The 14967-nt window shown below is 40.3% G+C and overlaps 2 protein-coding genes across 6 annotated transcripts in view; both read left to right on the top strand.

The window, feature by feature from the left end:
• The window catches only part of CHD8 (chromodomain helicase DNA binding protein 8), a 59863-nt gene extending 53517 nt beyond the window's left edge, over nt 1-6346 (top strand). For all 5 annotated transcript variants that reach the window (XM_027842957.1, XM_027842958.1, XM_027842960.1 and 2 more), the window contains 4 exons: nt 193-306; nt 496-675; nt 908-1024; nt 5338-6346. In XM_027842957.1, the coding sequence (XP_027698758.1) occupies nt 193-306; nt 496-675; nt 908-1024; nt 5338-5928 (1002 nt within the window). In that variant the 3' untranslated portion in view covers nt 5929-6346. The remainder of the gene's footprint in view (nt 1-192; nt 307-495; nt 676-907; nt 1025-5337) is intronic.
• Nucleotides 6347-7442: 1096 nt separating this feature from the next.
• The window catches only part of SUPT16H (SPT16 homolog, facilitates chromatin remodeling subunit), a 32246-nt gene continuing 24721 nt past the window's right edge, over nt 7443-14967 (top strand). Inside the window, exon 1 of the mRNA XM_027843036.1 lies at nt 7443-7827. Within this exon, the coding sequence (XP_027698837.1) occupies nt 7762-7827 (66 nt within the window). The 5' untranslated portion in view covers nt 7443-7761. The remainder of the gene's footprint in view (nt 7828-14967) is intronic.

Genomic DNA, 14967 nt, shown 5'->3' with positions numbered 1-14967 from the left:
ATATTTCTGAGAGAAAATAGAAGGTGTGAAAGTTTTATGTTATATTCCTGACTTCTAATAGTCAATCAGGTGGCCTTCCTTTTCTTAGTTACTGATACATACGGTGATACAGAGCTCAAGTTCACCAGGGCTTAGCTTTTAGTTTGGGAACATGTGCTATATTATGTTATGGGTGCCTGATGTGTCTCCTAGGAAGAAGGATTGAAATTGACGTTCCAGAAGCACAAGTTGATGGCCAATGGAGTGCTAGGAGATGGACATCCACTATTCCATAAGAAGAAGGGGAGCCGAAAGAAGCTCATGGAGGTGAATGGACGCTGGGACTCTAGTAGAATAATACAATTTGATCTCTTGGGCCTTTTTCCTAATTAAATCAGTGAGCATTAGGTAGACAATGGTTTGGGAACACATAAGTTCTTCAGTTCATTTTATGGCTACAACTGTCTTTCCTCCAAATAAGAAAATGTACTCATGAGTCGGATTCTGAATTTGCAGCTGGAGGTGGAGTGTATGGAGGAGCCTCATCACCTTGATGTAGACTTGGAAGCCCGGATTCCTGTCATCAGTAAGGTCGATGGCACTTTGCTGGTGGGTGAGGATGCCCCTCGTCGGGCAGAACTGGAAATGTGGTTACAAGGTCATCCAGAATTTGCTGTTGATCCTCGGTTCCTAGCCGTAAGTGACCATTTAAATTCATTCCCAGTGTTTGAATCTGCATGAGAAAGATAAGGCATGCCAGAAACAAATTTTTATTGTCCTTAGTTAATATTCCCTCATCCATTTTTGAGGAAGACAGTGGCACTATTCTACTTATTCCTTTCTGAAAATTATAATATGAGCTACCCTACCTACTATGGTAGAGAAATCTTTGATCCTTTAAGATAATTGCTCTATGTTTCTGCTTCAGTATATGGAAGATCACCGAAAACAGAAATGGCTCAGATGTAAAAAACCCAATAAGGCAGAGATGGGTTGTTTGGGAATCGAACAAGTGCAAACAGTAAATTCCCGGAATGGAAAGAAGGTGAGACCTATTTAGTTATAGCCTGCTTTTAAAACTGGACTCTTTCTAGGCCTAATTTCCAAATTTCTTTATTAGCATAGTTCCTATTTTTTTTTAATAATCTGTTCTTCAACACAAGCATTTCTGAGGATAAGTATCTCCCCTCTTCTCCCCCCTTTTTTGGTCCAGACCTATGATTTCATTGTTCTAGGGATCCTGATTAGTAAACTCTCAATACTAATGCAAATCTGCAAGTGTTCAATCAAAACCCTGGGATAATAATGAAACAGTCTCAGCCTTCAAAGAAACATAATGTACCTATATAAATATATACAAAGTAATTTGGGGGTCAGGGAGAAACACTAGCAACTGGTGCATCAGGAAAGGCCTCATGTAGGATGTGACACTTGAGCTGAGCTTTGAAGGAAACGAAGAATTCAAAGAGGCCCATTGAGAAGAAAGTGCATTCCTGGCAAAGAAACAGCCTATGCAAAAGCATTGAGATGAGAAGTGAAATGTTGTGTCTGAGAGACTATTAGCTGGACCAAAAGATAGTGTAATGTGTAAAATGACTGGAGGCAGTTTGTGAAAGACTGCTAAACAGAGGAGTTTTATTTCATCCTAAATGTAAGGGAGCTGGAACTTCTTGAATACTGTATTGATATGGTCAGACCTCTGTTTTGGCAGCATTATTTTGGCATTACCAAAGCAGTGGATTGAAGAGGGGAGAGACTTCAGCAAGGAAATTAATTAGGAGGCTGTTGTAGTCTAGATGAAGTAATGAGACCTTAACCAGGATAGTGGCCATGTGAGTTGAGAACAGGGGACAAATTTGAGAAATATTATAGAGGTACATAACCAACACTTACAACTAAGTGGATGTGTGGGTGAGGGAAAGTAAAGAGTCCAGGTTGTGGATTTGAATGACTGGAAGGAATGATAGTGTCCTCAACAGAAATAGGAAAGTTGGGAAAAGGATTGGACCTTGTGTCAAAATATAATGTAGATATGTGTTGAATTTGAAATGCCTATAAAACATCCACTGTAAAATGTCCATAGACAGTTGGTGGGGTGGATGATACTGGTGCTCAGGAGAGAAACCATGGCTAGATATATAAATGTGGTAATCATCTGCATAGAAATGATCATTGAATCCATAGGTATTGTGTAAGGACACCAAGAAAGAGTAGAAAAAACAGCCCTGGATAAAGGCTTGTGGTTCACCTATGGTTAGAAGGTAGGATATGGATGTAATGATCCAGCAAAGGAAACTGAGGAGCGGTCAGACTGGTAAGGGAAACAGAATAGAGCCAGTATCAAGAAAACCCAAAAAGGACAGAGTAGCAGTCAGTAAGCACTTATTAAATCATACTATATTCCAAGAGAGTGGTAAATGGGAACAAATTCTGTCAAGAGCTTAAGAGATGTGTATTGAGTAAAGGCCACAATTTTAAGAGATCATTGGTAAATCTGGAGAGAGGAGTTTCAGTTGAATAATCAGATTGAAATAATGGATCTTTCGAAATGAGTTACCCAGGGTAACCCAACCAGTAAAAGTCAGAGGTGGGTCTTGAGCCCAGAAGCTTTCTATCCACTACTTGCCTCTCATCTCCATTTTATATATGAGTAAAAAAAGGTATAAGAGCAGTAGTTCCCAGTGATGTTTTATGGTACTATAGTGTTCTATCTTAAAACTAATCCCCAAAATCTCAAAACAAAGTTAATTTAAATTCATCTTGACTAAGAATATAAAAATATACTAGACATTTTAGAAGGTTTTAAGGTAATGGTTAATTCCAAATTGGGATTAACTAGCAATTTTTCAGATCTTGACTGGGCCAGGGACCATGAGTCATTGGGTTTCTTTGCTGCCTTTCCAGGTAGATGTTCCATTGTCATGGTTGGGGGGAGGGGGTGTGACCAGCAGCTTAATAAACCTCTAGTTTTGCCCCATTTTTGGTGCTTTAAACACGTGATTGCAACCTGGAGTTGTTGCTATATTTGTCTCCACCTTATTTATACAGATTTACTTTAGTTTATATAATGAATTTGTCCCTGAAATTTGTGTGAATCACATCATTCTTAATAGCTCAGAAGAGTTTAATATGGAAAGGAATTCTATGATGGACTCTTTTCATAAAGTGAATAATCATTCTTGTTTTACCAATCTGAATATACATGTAGGGTGGAGTTTTTGAGGGGGGAGAGGGTTAAGTTGTAAACACCCATAAGGTCACCAAATAAACAAGAACTGTGTCATAGAATCTAAAATTTAAGTTGTGAAGGACCTTAGAGAGTAGCTAGTCTGATCCTTTCATTTTAAAGATGAAAGAACTTAAGCCCAGAGATGAAGAAATTGTTTTGTTTTGTTTTGTTTTCTTAAAAACACCCAGCACACAGGGGCAGCTGGGTGGCACAGTGGATAGGGCACTGGCCCTGGAGTCAGGAGGACCTGAGTTCAAATCTGGCCCCAGACACATAACACTCACTAGCTGCGTGACTCTGGGCAAGTCACTTAACCCCTATTGCCTCACCAAAAAAAAAAAAACCACCCAGCACAATATCTTTCTTATAATAGTCATATTTATTCATGAGAAGGAATAAATAAGAGTCATTTGAGTATTTCTCAAATATCAGTACCAAAAGAGCCTCACACTGATGGTATCAACGTGTTCCAGAGAGACAAAGAGAAAAGAGTGTGTGTGTGTGTGTGTAAGTTCACACATCTATATATGGGGTGCCCAAGCTTAAGCTTTAATAGATTAAAATTGCACTAAGACTTTTGGTACACCCTATATATATTTATGTCAGTGCTTTTAGGATTGTGATTTTGCTAATGTGGGTACTTATTGTACCTATGCAGATCATAACTTCTAGAGCTTAGTAGATGGTTTTTAAAGAGTTGCTATGGCCAAAAAAAATTAATCACCCTCTGGCCATCCTAGTTATTAATCTCTTCTAATTTACCTACTGTCAGAATTTGCCTAGGTCTTAGAAAATAGTCAGCCAGCTCCTTGACCTCTACTGGAAGCTTTCTTAGCTTGATATATGATTGGCCAGAGCTTACATTCTCTCAGCATAGCCATCAGAGAAACACTTTTGTGGGGAAAGGCACACATATTTAAATATATTACTGTGTAATTGGCAGAGTGCCAGTTCTAAGAGGTATTATAAGTGGTGATTTACAGTCTCTGGCACAATTATCAAATAAAATTAAGGAATTGGATTTTTATTGTAAAACTGCATTGTAACTGGATATTGTAGAATAGTCAGACCTCCACCCTATAAGTGAGAGCATTAAGGTATTCTATTTTACAAGGCAGGGAAGGGTATGAATAGATTACAAATAGAATCCTAGAGCATGTAAGTGAACTTAGAAATCAACTAGTCCAATGCCTTCATTTTAGAGAGGAGAAAATGGAAGGCAAGAGACATTAAACACCTAGTTAATCTGCTCTCAGTTGTACAAATAGTGTCAGATTTGGAATTTGAACCCAGGTCTTCTGACTCCATATCCAGTGCTTCAGAAATGGTTACCAATAGTCTGAATTTACCTACCCTTGGTGCACTAATGGGTAATATGGTCAAATCTGAATAATGTTGCTGTTTGTATGTGAAAATAACATTACAACCCACCGTGATTATGCATGTGCTTTTAATTGTTATCTAGGTTTATTTATATAGTAAACCAGGCAAATTCTGACTTGTTTCCACTCGTTTTTATCATTTTTAAATTTTCGTTGATATATTTTGTTTAAATATCACCTTCATATCCAAATACATCCTTCCTGTCTCCCCTCCTTTGAGAGCCATCCCTTTTAATAAAGAATAAAAAAGAGGGAAAAAATTGGTGTTCAGTAAAACTAACCAATACATTAACTAATTCTGTATGTGTGTGTTTATATGTGTATACATATGTTTGTTTATATGTATTTTCCACACCCATCTTCCCCCACCTCTGCAGTAAAGGAAGAGAGATGCATTTTTTTCTTTTCTGTGTAACTAAACTTGATAATTGTGTGATTACATGGGCGAAAAATATGGGTTTGTGAGCTGAGTAGCTAGGGTGGAATGGAAGTGCCCTATGAATTTATGAAACAGCAAACCTAGCTGACCTTCAAAGCTATCAAATTTATGACCTTGGCCTGATTAATGCTGTGCTCTAATTTACTTAACCTAACATCCCCCTACACATACACACTATTTGGAATATGCTAAAAAATGACTGAACTAGTGAGTCATGCTGTGAGGAAGCTTTTGCAAACTAAGAAATTTGTTTTGACTTGTTTTTCCCACTTGTCTCCCTTCCTTTTTCCTCCCTTCCTTTTTCCCAGGGTCATCTCCCCGACACTATGTTCAACCGGGTCTTACCAGGCCCAGTTGCACCAGACAATAGCAAGAAGCGGGCCCGCAGGGTACGGCCAGACCTATCCAAGATGGTGGCCCTGATGCAGGGTGGGGGCTCTGGACCCCTGTCTTTGCATAGTAACTTCCAGCATGGTAGCAGTGGCCTACAGCCTGTGTCATCACTAGGGCACAGCAGTGCCACCTCTGCATCTTTACCTTTTGTGCCATTTGTGATGGGAGGTACAGTGTCATCCCCTCATGTAGACTCCAGCACAATGCTTCATCACCAACATCATCACCACCACCATCACCACCACCATCATCACCATCCAGGCCTGAGAGCTTCTAGCTACCCTTCCACGCCAGCTACCACCACCTCTGCAGGCACAGCCCTCAGGTTGCCACCACTGCAACCTGAGGAGGAAGAGGAAGAGGAGGAAGAAGAAGAGGAAGAAGATGATGAGGAAGAAGATGATGACTTATCTCAGGGCTATGATAGCTCAGAAAGGGACTTCTCACTCATTGATGACCCTATGATGCCAGCCAACTCGGACTCCAGTGAAGATGCTGATGACTGATGTCCCAGCATGGTCCCCACTGCTTTGGTGGTTGTTGAATTTTTTCATTCACTCTGGCCCTTGGACTGGAAAAAAGAAAGGGGCAGGAGAGAGATGGGAAAACCCAGGACTTGGGGAGGTGGAAAAGAAAAAGAAAACTTGTACCTAATTGCTCCCAAATATGAGAGGATTGGGTGGGCAGGGGAACTCATCAAATAATACATAACCACTTCCTCATTTCTGGGGAAGGAATGGAGACTGGAGCAGCTGGTGTGCTCATTTACCCCTTCCCTGGACACCTCCATTAACAACAGACTGTAGTGCTGGCCCCAGCCTCTGACAGAGCCTGTTCCTGCTGGAACTGTGGATACAGGCTGGAGGGTCAGGAACTGTTACCTTCCTTCCCCTTGGCATTAATAAATTTAAGTTAATCCTTTTCCACTCTTCCCCAGTGCTGTTTGTGCTCCTATTTAATGTAAAATGCTAATTATTTCAAATGATGTAAGGGTGCTCATTCTGGGCGAGCATTGGCCATTTCTTAAACAAATCCATTAGTTAACCAAGCCAGTGACTGTTATGTGCAGTTTTGAAATGAAACAAGCTTATAGCAGGTGAATAATGAGGTTTGTCCAGATTACAAATTGTTCCACAGGTCAGGGCAACAAAAAAAAAAAAAAACAACTTTCTCCATGCTTTTATGGCCCTAGTATTTGTTTGTACTCTCTGGTTCTAACAGGAATTTAAACGGATATATAGCCTTGCGTCTTTTCAAGATCATTAATGAGTCCTGTGATTCAGACGCGGTCTAAAGCAGTGGGAAACGTGATGTAATGACTATGTGGCTGGCCTCTTTATGTGCTGGGTTTCATCCTGCTCTATTTGGGCACAATTCTCCCTTCCCATTTTATTATTTCAATGCCCCAAGGGGATGAAACTAGGGCCAAGACTGTCTCATCATCTGACTGATATCTAGGAATATCAGCTTCCCCACGGCCTAGGCTGCCGTGGCTCCAGGCGTTCTGCATCAAACCCCGCATGTGTAAACAGACGGGTGCTCCTCCCCTTGGGCCCGGGGCGGAATAGGCCCATAGGCCACCTCAGGGCCTGGGGGGAGGAGCTGGTCAAAGCCTGGAGTGAGGGGAGGGGGAGGCTGATGACTGGCGGGGTCGGACCCCACCTCAGCTCCCTCAAGCCATCACAGGCGGAAACAGTGATCTGAGGCCCAACCTCACCTCACGGTCCACCATCTCACGACCTCCCCTCGCCCCCCAGCCCTAGTGAGCAGGGCGATTTCCTGCCCTCCCAACACCCTCAGACCAACAGCGCAGTTTCCTGCCGTGAGTCTTGCTATAGGGGCGGGGCCTCTTGAGGCCCGCGCGCTGCCACCGCCGGACGCGCGCTAGCCCCTCACGTGCGGGGCGGGGCGGGGCCCGGCAGCTTCGCCGCTCTCCTGAGTTCCAGCCCCCTCTGCTACCCGCTCTGGGAGACCACGTGCAAGAGCGTGGATGTAGCGGGCGCGTCTCCGCTCGAGTCACGTGAGTATGCGTGCTCGCGCGTAGCCGCAAAGGAATTGACTGGAAAACCCCGCGAAAATCTGGGTCATCTGTCCTCTGTGAATTTCGTGAGTTTTTTGTTTTTGTTTTTGTTTTTTTAAACTACATACGCCTACCCCAACAACCTCCGGGGAAAAAAAAAACTAACTCTCTGGAATCCCGGAAGCGGAAAGAGCCCCCCCTTTTCCCGGAGTCTACTTCCGGGTCAGTAGGAGAGCGCAGGATTCCGGGCCGACAGCGGGCGGTGGAGCCGGGACCTCGCGTGATTCTCGGAGCCCAAAGAAGAGTCGCGTCCCGGGCCATGGCGGTGACTCTCGACAAAGAAGCTTATTACCGGCGAGTGAAAAGGCTCTATAGCAACTGGCGGGTAAGGAAGAGCTCATAATAATCCCTCGGGAGAGCCTTTTTCGTCATCCCATAATGCCTCTGCTTTTCGGCGCCCTTTTTTCCTTTCCCGGAGGGATTTCTTCTGATTCCATTGCCTTCGCTGCTCCCTCATCATTCACTGCGGTCGGCCCCTCGCGGCGTAGGGTGATGGAGGAGGGAACCCCCAACCTTCGTATTCTCAGGCCGCCACCACCGTCTTCCCCGTTGGCCAGCCCCGAGTCACGCATAATAATCCTCTCTGTCGCTTCCCGCCCTCTCGCTCTTGCCACTCAATGATCGCATCCTACACTACCTTTCCTGCAGTATTATTCGTACAGCCTACTCACAGTCCTCCCAGAACGACTACGGTCCCACTTATGGCCCTACCAGAATCCCACCTACCCTCGCATGGCAAGGCTGAAGGGGTAGGAATGATGTGTGTCTGGGTGTGAGCATGTCTATTATTAGGGGCTTGATTTTTAGAATTGGAGGACCCTCCCCCCCTCACCCCATCAACTCCCGCCTCTTTTTCGGCTCTGCTAGTGCTAGGTATGCTGTTCTTAAGGCGGTAATAGAGCGGTATACACCAGCATCGCTGCCAACAATCAAGGCGGTGCGATACTTAAAAGCTCATTTGTTTTCTGTCTTTTAGGATTCCTGGGGCACATGGTCAGAAAAAGCAGTTAATGCGGCATTATCTCTTATTTCTTATAAAGTCAGGAGTCTTTTTGTCGGCTTTAAAACATATGTAGTTAAACTTGACGTTAGTGGCAGTAATTCTTAGCTGTTAAGCAGAGTTCTGTTCTGCGTTGAGTAAACGAAATATCCAAGAGGAATAATTACCAGTGAAGAGTTAGAAAAGATTTTGCATTCTAGTTCCAAATCTTGAAATTACCGTTCAATATCTCATATTGGAATAAGGGGTTATGCACAAACCCTCCAGTGGCACCAGCCCACCCCCAATAAAAAGTGTGCTAGGTAAATTTTAACTCAAATTTTATTGTTAGACCGATTAAATTTTTGTAGACATGTTACTTTTTAGTACTGTCTGTGATAGATTCTTTAAAATGAAATATTTTTATCTGTAGTGCTCTTGAAAATCTGTAGTTAGTAAATCATCATATGCCAGCACAAGAGAAAAATATATGCATGGAAATTTTTTTTTTAGATTGTGACTTACTTGCTAAAGTAATCTTAAGCAGATTCTTTTATTTATGGCTATTTTAAGATTGCAGAAAAAATTCCTAATATGAGAATTGTAAGACTTATCTATGAAGTTGCTATTTTCTGAATGTTAATTTACATTGAAGTAGACTGACTAGTTAAAACTGTCATGTGCTAACCATTTTTTCCTTCCCCACTGTGGTCAAAATTTTATATGAAAGTTATTTCCAACATAAGTTTGTAGGTATTTAGTTTTCCATTACTTTTTCTGGCTGACTGAACCAGTTAATTGATTGTGCTAGTTGTGAAATAGTCATTTAAACTTACCTTAAGTATTTAAAGTAAGATATGTCATAAATCTGCCATATTTGGGAAATTGATGGAAATCCATATTAAGACATGGAGAAGGCTATGGATTATCAGTTATCAAATGCTGTCTCAAATGCTATCTTAAAATCAGTACAGCATAGGCTTCTGCCACATTTTTCCTGCGTTTCTCTTAAAGTTGTAACAACTCCTTTTTACTGTCTTACTGTTTACTTGGTAACAATTTAAGTGTGATAATGGTATCATTCACAGGAGATTGGAACATATTAAGTGCTAGATAAAGCAAGGACACCATGAGATGTCAGCATCTAAGTTATATGTAAAATGTGTTAGTTTGTTAAAATATTGGCCCAGTTGCAATTTCATTACTAGAATTCTGTATGAGTATACTTTCTGCATTTTTATAACAGTTAATATTAATAAATGAGGGCATTCATCTTCCATTTGCAGAGCTTTCTGTACATACTTAGTCTATCCAAAATATTTTTATTCATGTCCAGCGGATGTAGAGAACTCCACTGAGCCATGTAGAAGATAGGAAGCTTTAATCTCAACCTTCAAGGAGCCTCTGGTCTAATAGCTGTTAATACACATTATTATATTACCGATTGGTATATTGCACAATTAACAAAACAAAATCTTCTGTAAGGTCTGAGGGAGAAAGTTGCTACCAACTGAAGAAAAAATGGAATTCTTCCTGGAGTAAGTGGTAGTGTTTGAAGTGAATTGTAAAGGATAGGATGTCACACTTATTTAGAGAAGCTGATTTTTGAATTTTTTCCCTTTACCCTATTGTTTTTTAAGGAGTTAAGATGGGTAGGGACAGCAGTTTGAAGTTCTTGTACAAGCTCCAGACCTTGAGCTTCTAAACAGTCTCTAAAGTCTTCAGAGAGGTCTCAGTGACTAACAATTAATTGGAATGATTGTGTGACTGGTCTTAGTGACTTTTTCCAGTGTTTCTTCTACTTGGGGCCCCAGTGGGGGACCAAAGCAACTTTAAAAGTCTTATTTTTACTGATATCTTTTATTCGTATATCACCTTCATCTCAAATATATTCCTTCTCTATCCCTTGTACCAAAGGTTTTTGGGGTTTTTTGGATTTTTTTGTTTTTTTGTTTTTTGAGGGGCAAGGGGGTTAAGAAAGGAGAGATGAGTATAGTGGTACATACCTACAATCCTTCTACCAAGGATGCCGCCGTTGGCAGATCTCTTGAGTAGTTCTGAATTGCGGTGGATGAAGTCACTATCAAGGTGTCCACACTAAGTCTCGTATTAGTAGGGTAAACCCCAAGGAGCCAAAGGGTTGCTTGAAGTGGGGTAAACTAGCCCATGTTGGAGCAGAACAGGTCAAAAGTTACCTTGCCCCAATGAGTAGTGGAATCAGGCCCCTGAGTAGCCCTTGATCTGTTGAGACAGGATGGGGAGACCCAATCTTTATTTGTTTGTTTATTTATTTATTTTTAAGGAAAGAGGAAAAAAAGTTCCCAAAAAAACCCAACACATCAACTCTGACAGTATATGCAACATTTCTACACCTATAGCTCCACCTGAAAAAGAAAAAAAAAAGATAGGAAATACATTTTATCTACTCTTCCCTGAACAACTTTTATAAATATAAAATAAACTGCTCCACTGTGCCTATTTGGGACTAACTATCCTACAGCATATCACTTGACTTCTTGTGTCAGTTTCTCTATACCTTAAGGCAGCACTATATAAGCTATCACATTGCCTGGCCAATTTTGAGAATATATATTCCAATCTCAAAGACAGCAGAAAGACCAATGAGATCTCTTTATGCCTGTACTTGCTGCAGGGAAATTTCCTACTTCAATACTTATTTATGATTTCATCAGTTGGATACTTTCTTCACTAATATACGTTGTAAATTACCACTGCAGCCCTTTTCTTAGAAAAAGACAAAGTTATTAGAGCTGAAAATGTTTATCACCAGATGGCCACCCTTTTGGTGATGTGCCTTGGTTAGTTTAGTTATCCTGACATTCAGGCCACAGACATAATATTTTGTCTCTAACCGCACAGATTAGCATTTCCAGCTTGGTAGGATCTGCCAGAGCTTATACTTTGCTATAGTCTTCAAAAACCATACCACAATAAGGTATGAAAGTCGGATTTACTGAAGGACAGAGAAATTTACATTAATAAGAATGTAAACACATTTAAGTTATTAATATGTGCCGAACATAGTGCATAAACATAAAAGCAAGACAGTCCTTGCCCTCAAAGAGCTTACATTGTAATAGAGGGTGATAAAACATAGTGCTGTTGTAGGGTACATGGCAAGAAGCCACAGTCTTGGAAAAAAAAGGGTTACAAACCACACCTAGATCAATTTTTTTTAAAACAATGTCTTAGTGCCTTCTGTCTTTATATCCCAGTTACTTTCCACCTCCCTCCAAAATTAACCTTTTGTGCAAGAGAGAAACAATTAAACAAAATATCCAATATAGACACCTTGACTGACTATCCTAGATCAATCAGTTTTTCAAAAGGTCATGAAGTGATCCTAAATTTCTCTGGAAATCTCAAAGATGCTTATCAGAATTCCCCCAATGAAATTTATGATTTCCTCGGTCCTGATGAAGGTGTTACCCATTCTGATTGGTTCAGTAAAAATAAGACAGGAACTCTAAAGATGTTAGAAGATGGTTACATAATGATCCTTATCATAAAGTATTATTTATTTGGTTATTATGTTACCCCATTTAATTTTATATACATGAACATATATCAGAAAACTTTATAGAGAATGCAAGTAATATAATTTATATTAGATGATTAAATGCAATGATTATAGTCATTTCTGTTGTTTTTAAGTTGGATATGAGGCCTTTAATCAAGAATATAAACCCTTGTCACACACATCTCTTTGGGAAAATAAAATTTAATTCATGTAATTTATTTTCCAGAAATATAACCTGCAAGAAATGCTGTTAAGTACTTATATGTATTTTAGTTACATCGAGACCTAAATATTTGGTTTGAATATAATTAGATTCAATCCCCTGAGCATTTATTAAGTACCTGCCATGTGCAGGGCACTAAAGACAAAAAGAATGCTACAGGTGATAAAACAATCACTCTCTTCAAGGAGTTTACATTATTCTTACATGTTATATGGATATTTTTATATGTTACTTGTGTTAAAATACTCTTTAATTCAGCTTATACATGTATGAAAAACTCTTTGGAAGATCTTTGCAGGCAGTAGCCTCTTTTGTGGGGGGATGGAGGGGGTGTCTTTCTATTCCTAGTACCTAGGACGGTGCATTGCACATAATATGTACTTAAACTGATTATCATTCAGTATCCTTTTTTGTTGCAATATAAATAAAAAGATGACTAAAAGGAAGTCATACTCTAATAATTTAAAAGCTAGTACTGATCCCAGTGAACAGATAATGAAAAATATGTCTCTTCTCTGGGCATAGGCTAGGACCTACTAGGGTGGAATGGTGTTTTCATTATCAGTTCTAGTCACTGTCAGATATTTTTGCCTAACTGTTTCTCTTTGTTAGAAGGGAAGTTTCCATTGGGGAGGAAGGTCGTGAAGGAAGAATAGTTCTAGAAATGACTAATGTGAAAACAAAGGACATTGATATAACTGGAGATATCCCATCCTTTTGTAAAGTCTAAATTACAAAATAGTAATATTCTTAGTCAAGGATATGATCAAGTGTTACACTCTTTCTTTTGGTTGACAATGTATCACAAAGAAATTTACCTAATACTCTTGAATATCATTAGGTCACATGAGTTTTCTTCTGAGCCTGAATTCCTTCTAGAATTTTGTTCCAGTATCTTCTGTAGAAACATTCAAAGATAATCATTTGAAAGGATCAGACAACAGTTAAGAGTTTTCTCAGTGGGGATTATAGCATATTCTGTGATCCATGGAAACTTTATGAGAAACAGGTAATTTATACAGATATAAACAATTCGCTGAGGTTTCTTTCCATTCCCCACACTGTCCCAAATTTTATAAGTATTTACTTCCTTTTCATCTGTTGAAGTCCCAAATAATTTTCCAGTATCATTTAAAATAGATGGACTTGGGTGGAGCCAAGATGGCGGAGTAAAAGCAGTGACTTGCTCGAGCTCTCCCCCAAACCCCTCCAAATACCTGTTTTTAAAAAAATGGCTCTAAACAAATTCTAAAGCAGCAGAACCCACAAAAAGAGAGAATGAAACAAATTTCCAGCCCAAGACAACCTGGATGGTTAATTGGAAACGTATATCACACAGGACGGGGAGAGGAACGCAGTTCAGTGTGGGCAAGTGGGCAAAACAGGCCTCAGGGAACCCGGAGCAGCCCTCAGAGGACTGAATCATGGCCAGCTATAGCAGTTTCCAGACTTCTCAAACCACAAACTTCAACGACAACTTAGAAGGTCAGTAGAAAAAGTGTGTGACCACGGTGAGAGAAAAGCTGCATCCCAGCCCTAGTCTCTGCTCGCGGCCTCTGAACAACAGGAGCTTCCTGCCCACAGAATGAGGGGGAATCAAGTGGCTAATCAGAGGGGGATTACAGGGATCTCTTTGCTGGTGCACTATTGTCTTGCTTTTCCCATGCTTGGATCTGGGTCACAGTTCTGGGTGTTGGTCCTGGGGCGAGGAGGAGTGCTGGCATGGTGGAGCTTGTAATGGTGGTGGAGAGGAAATCCTCCTCACAGTTCCCAGGCAGAAGAGTGCCTGTGGTCACTCATAGACCAGAGCACAGGTCAGAAAAGGAGTAAACATCTTGCTCGTGATCATACCACCTTGGAAGAACTGAAAATTTACACGTCCCTAGAAGTATCTCTGAAAGCAGCTGCACAAAACCCCCAAAGCTTGGTACAGTACATTCTCCACACTGGAAGCAGATCACTACCTTAACAATAACTCAGGTAATTGGCTGGGATCTTGAGCAAGCAGCGCATGAGCAAACTTCACCAAAAAAAGTCAGACCATGGCATCTTTCTTTGGTGACAAAGAAGTTCGAAACATGCAACTAGAAGAAGACAACAAAGTCAAAGCTCCTACATCCAAAGCCTCCAAGAAAAATATGAATTGATCCACAGCCATGGAAGAGCTCAAAAAGAATTTTGAGAAGCAAGTAAGAGAAGTAGAGGAAAAACTGGTAAGAAAAATGAGAGTGATGTAAGAAAATCATGAAAAACAGTTCAACAGCTTGCTAAAGGAGACCCAAAAAAATACTGAAGAAAATAATACCTTAAAAAAGAGCCTAACCCAAATGGCAAAAGAGGTCCAAAATACCAATGAGGAGAAGAATGCTTTAAAAAGCAAAATTGGCCAAATGGAAAAGGAAGTCTGAAAGCTTACTGAAGAAAATACTTCCTTAAAAATTAGAATGGAGCAATTGGAAGCTAGTGACTTTATGAGAAATCAAGACACTGTAAAACAAAACCAAAAGAATGAAAAAATAGAAAACAATGTAAAAAATCTCATTGGAAAAACAACTGATCTGGAAAATAGATCCAGGAGAGATCATTTAAAAATTATTGGACTATCTGAAAGCCATGATCAAAAAACGAGCCTAAACATCACCTTTCAAGAAATAATCAAGGAAAACTGCCCTGATATTTTAGAACTAGAGGGCAAAATAGAAATTGAAAGAATCCACCAATC

Source organism: Vombatus ursinus, unplaced genomic scaffold (assembly GCF_900497805.2).
Source record: "Vombatus ursinus unplaced genomic scaffold, bare-nosed wombat genome assembly UNPS02014894.1, whole genome shotgun sequence".
NCBI lineage: Eukaryota > Metazoa > Chordata > Mammalia > Diprotodontia > Vombatidae > Vombatus > Vombatus ursinus.
This window is presented reverse-complemented; position numbering and strand designations above follow the sequence as displayed.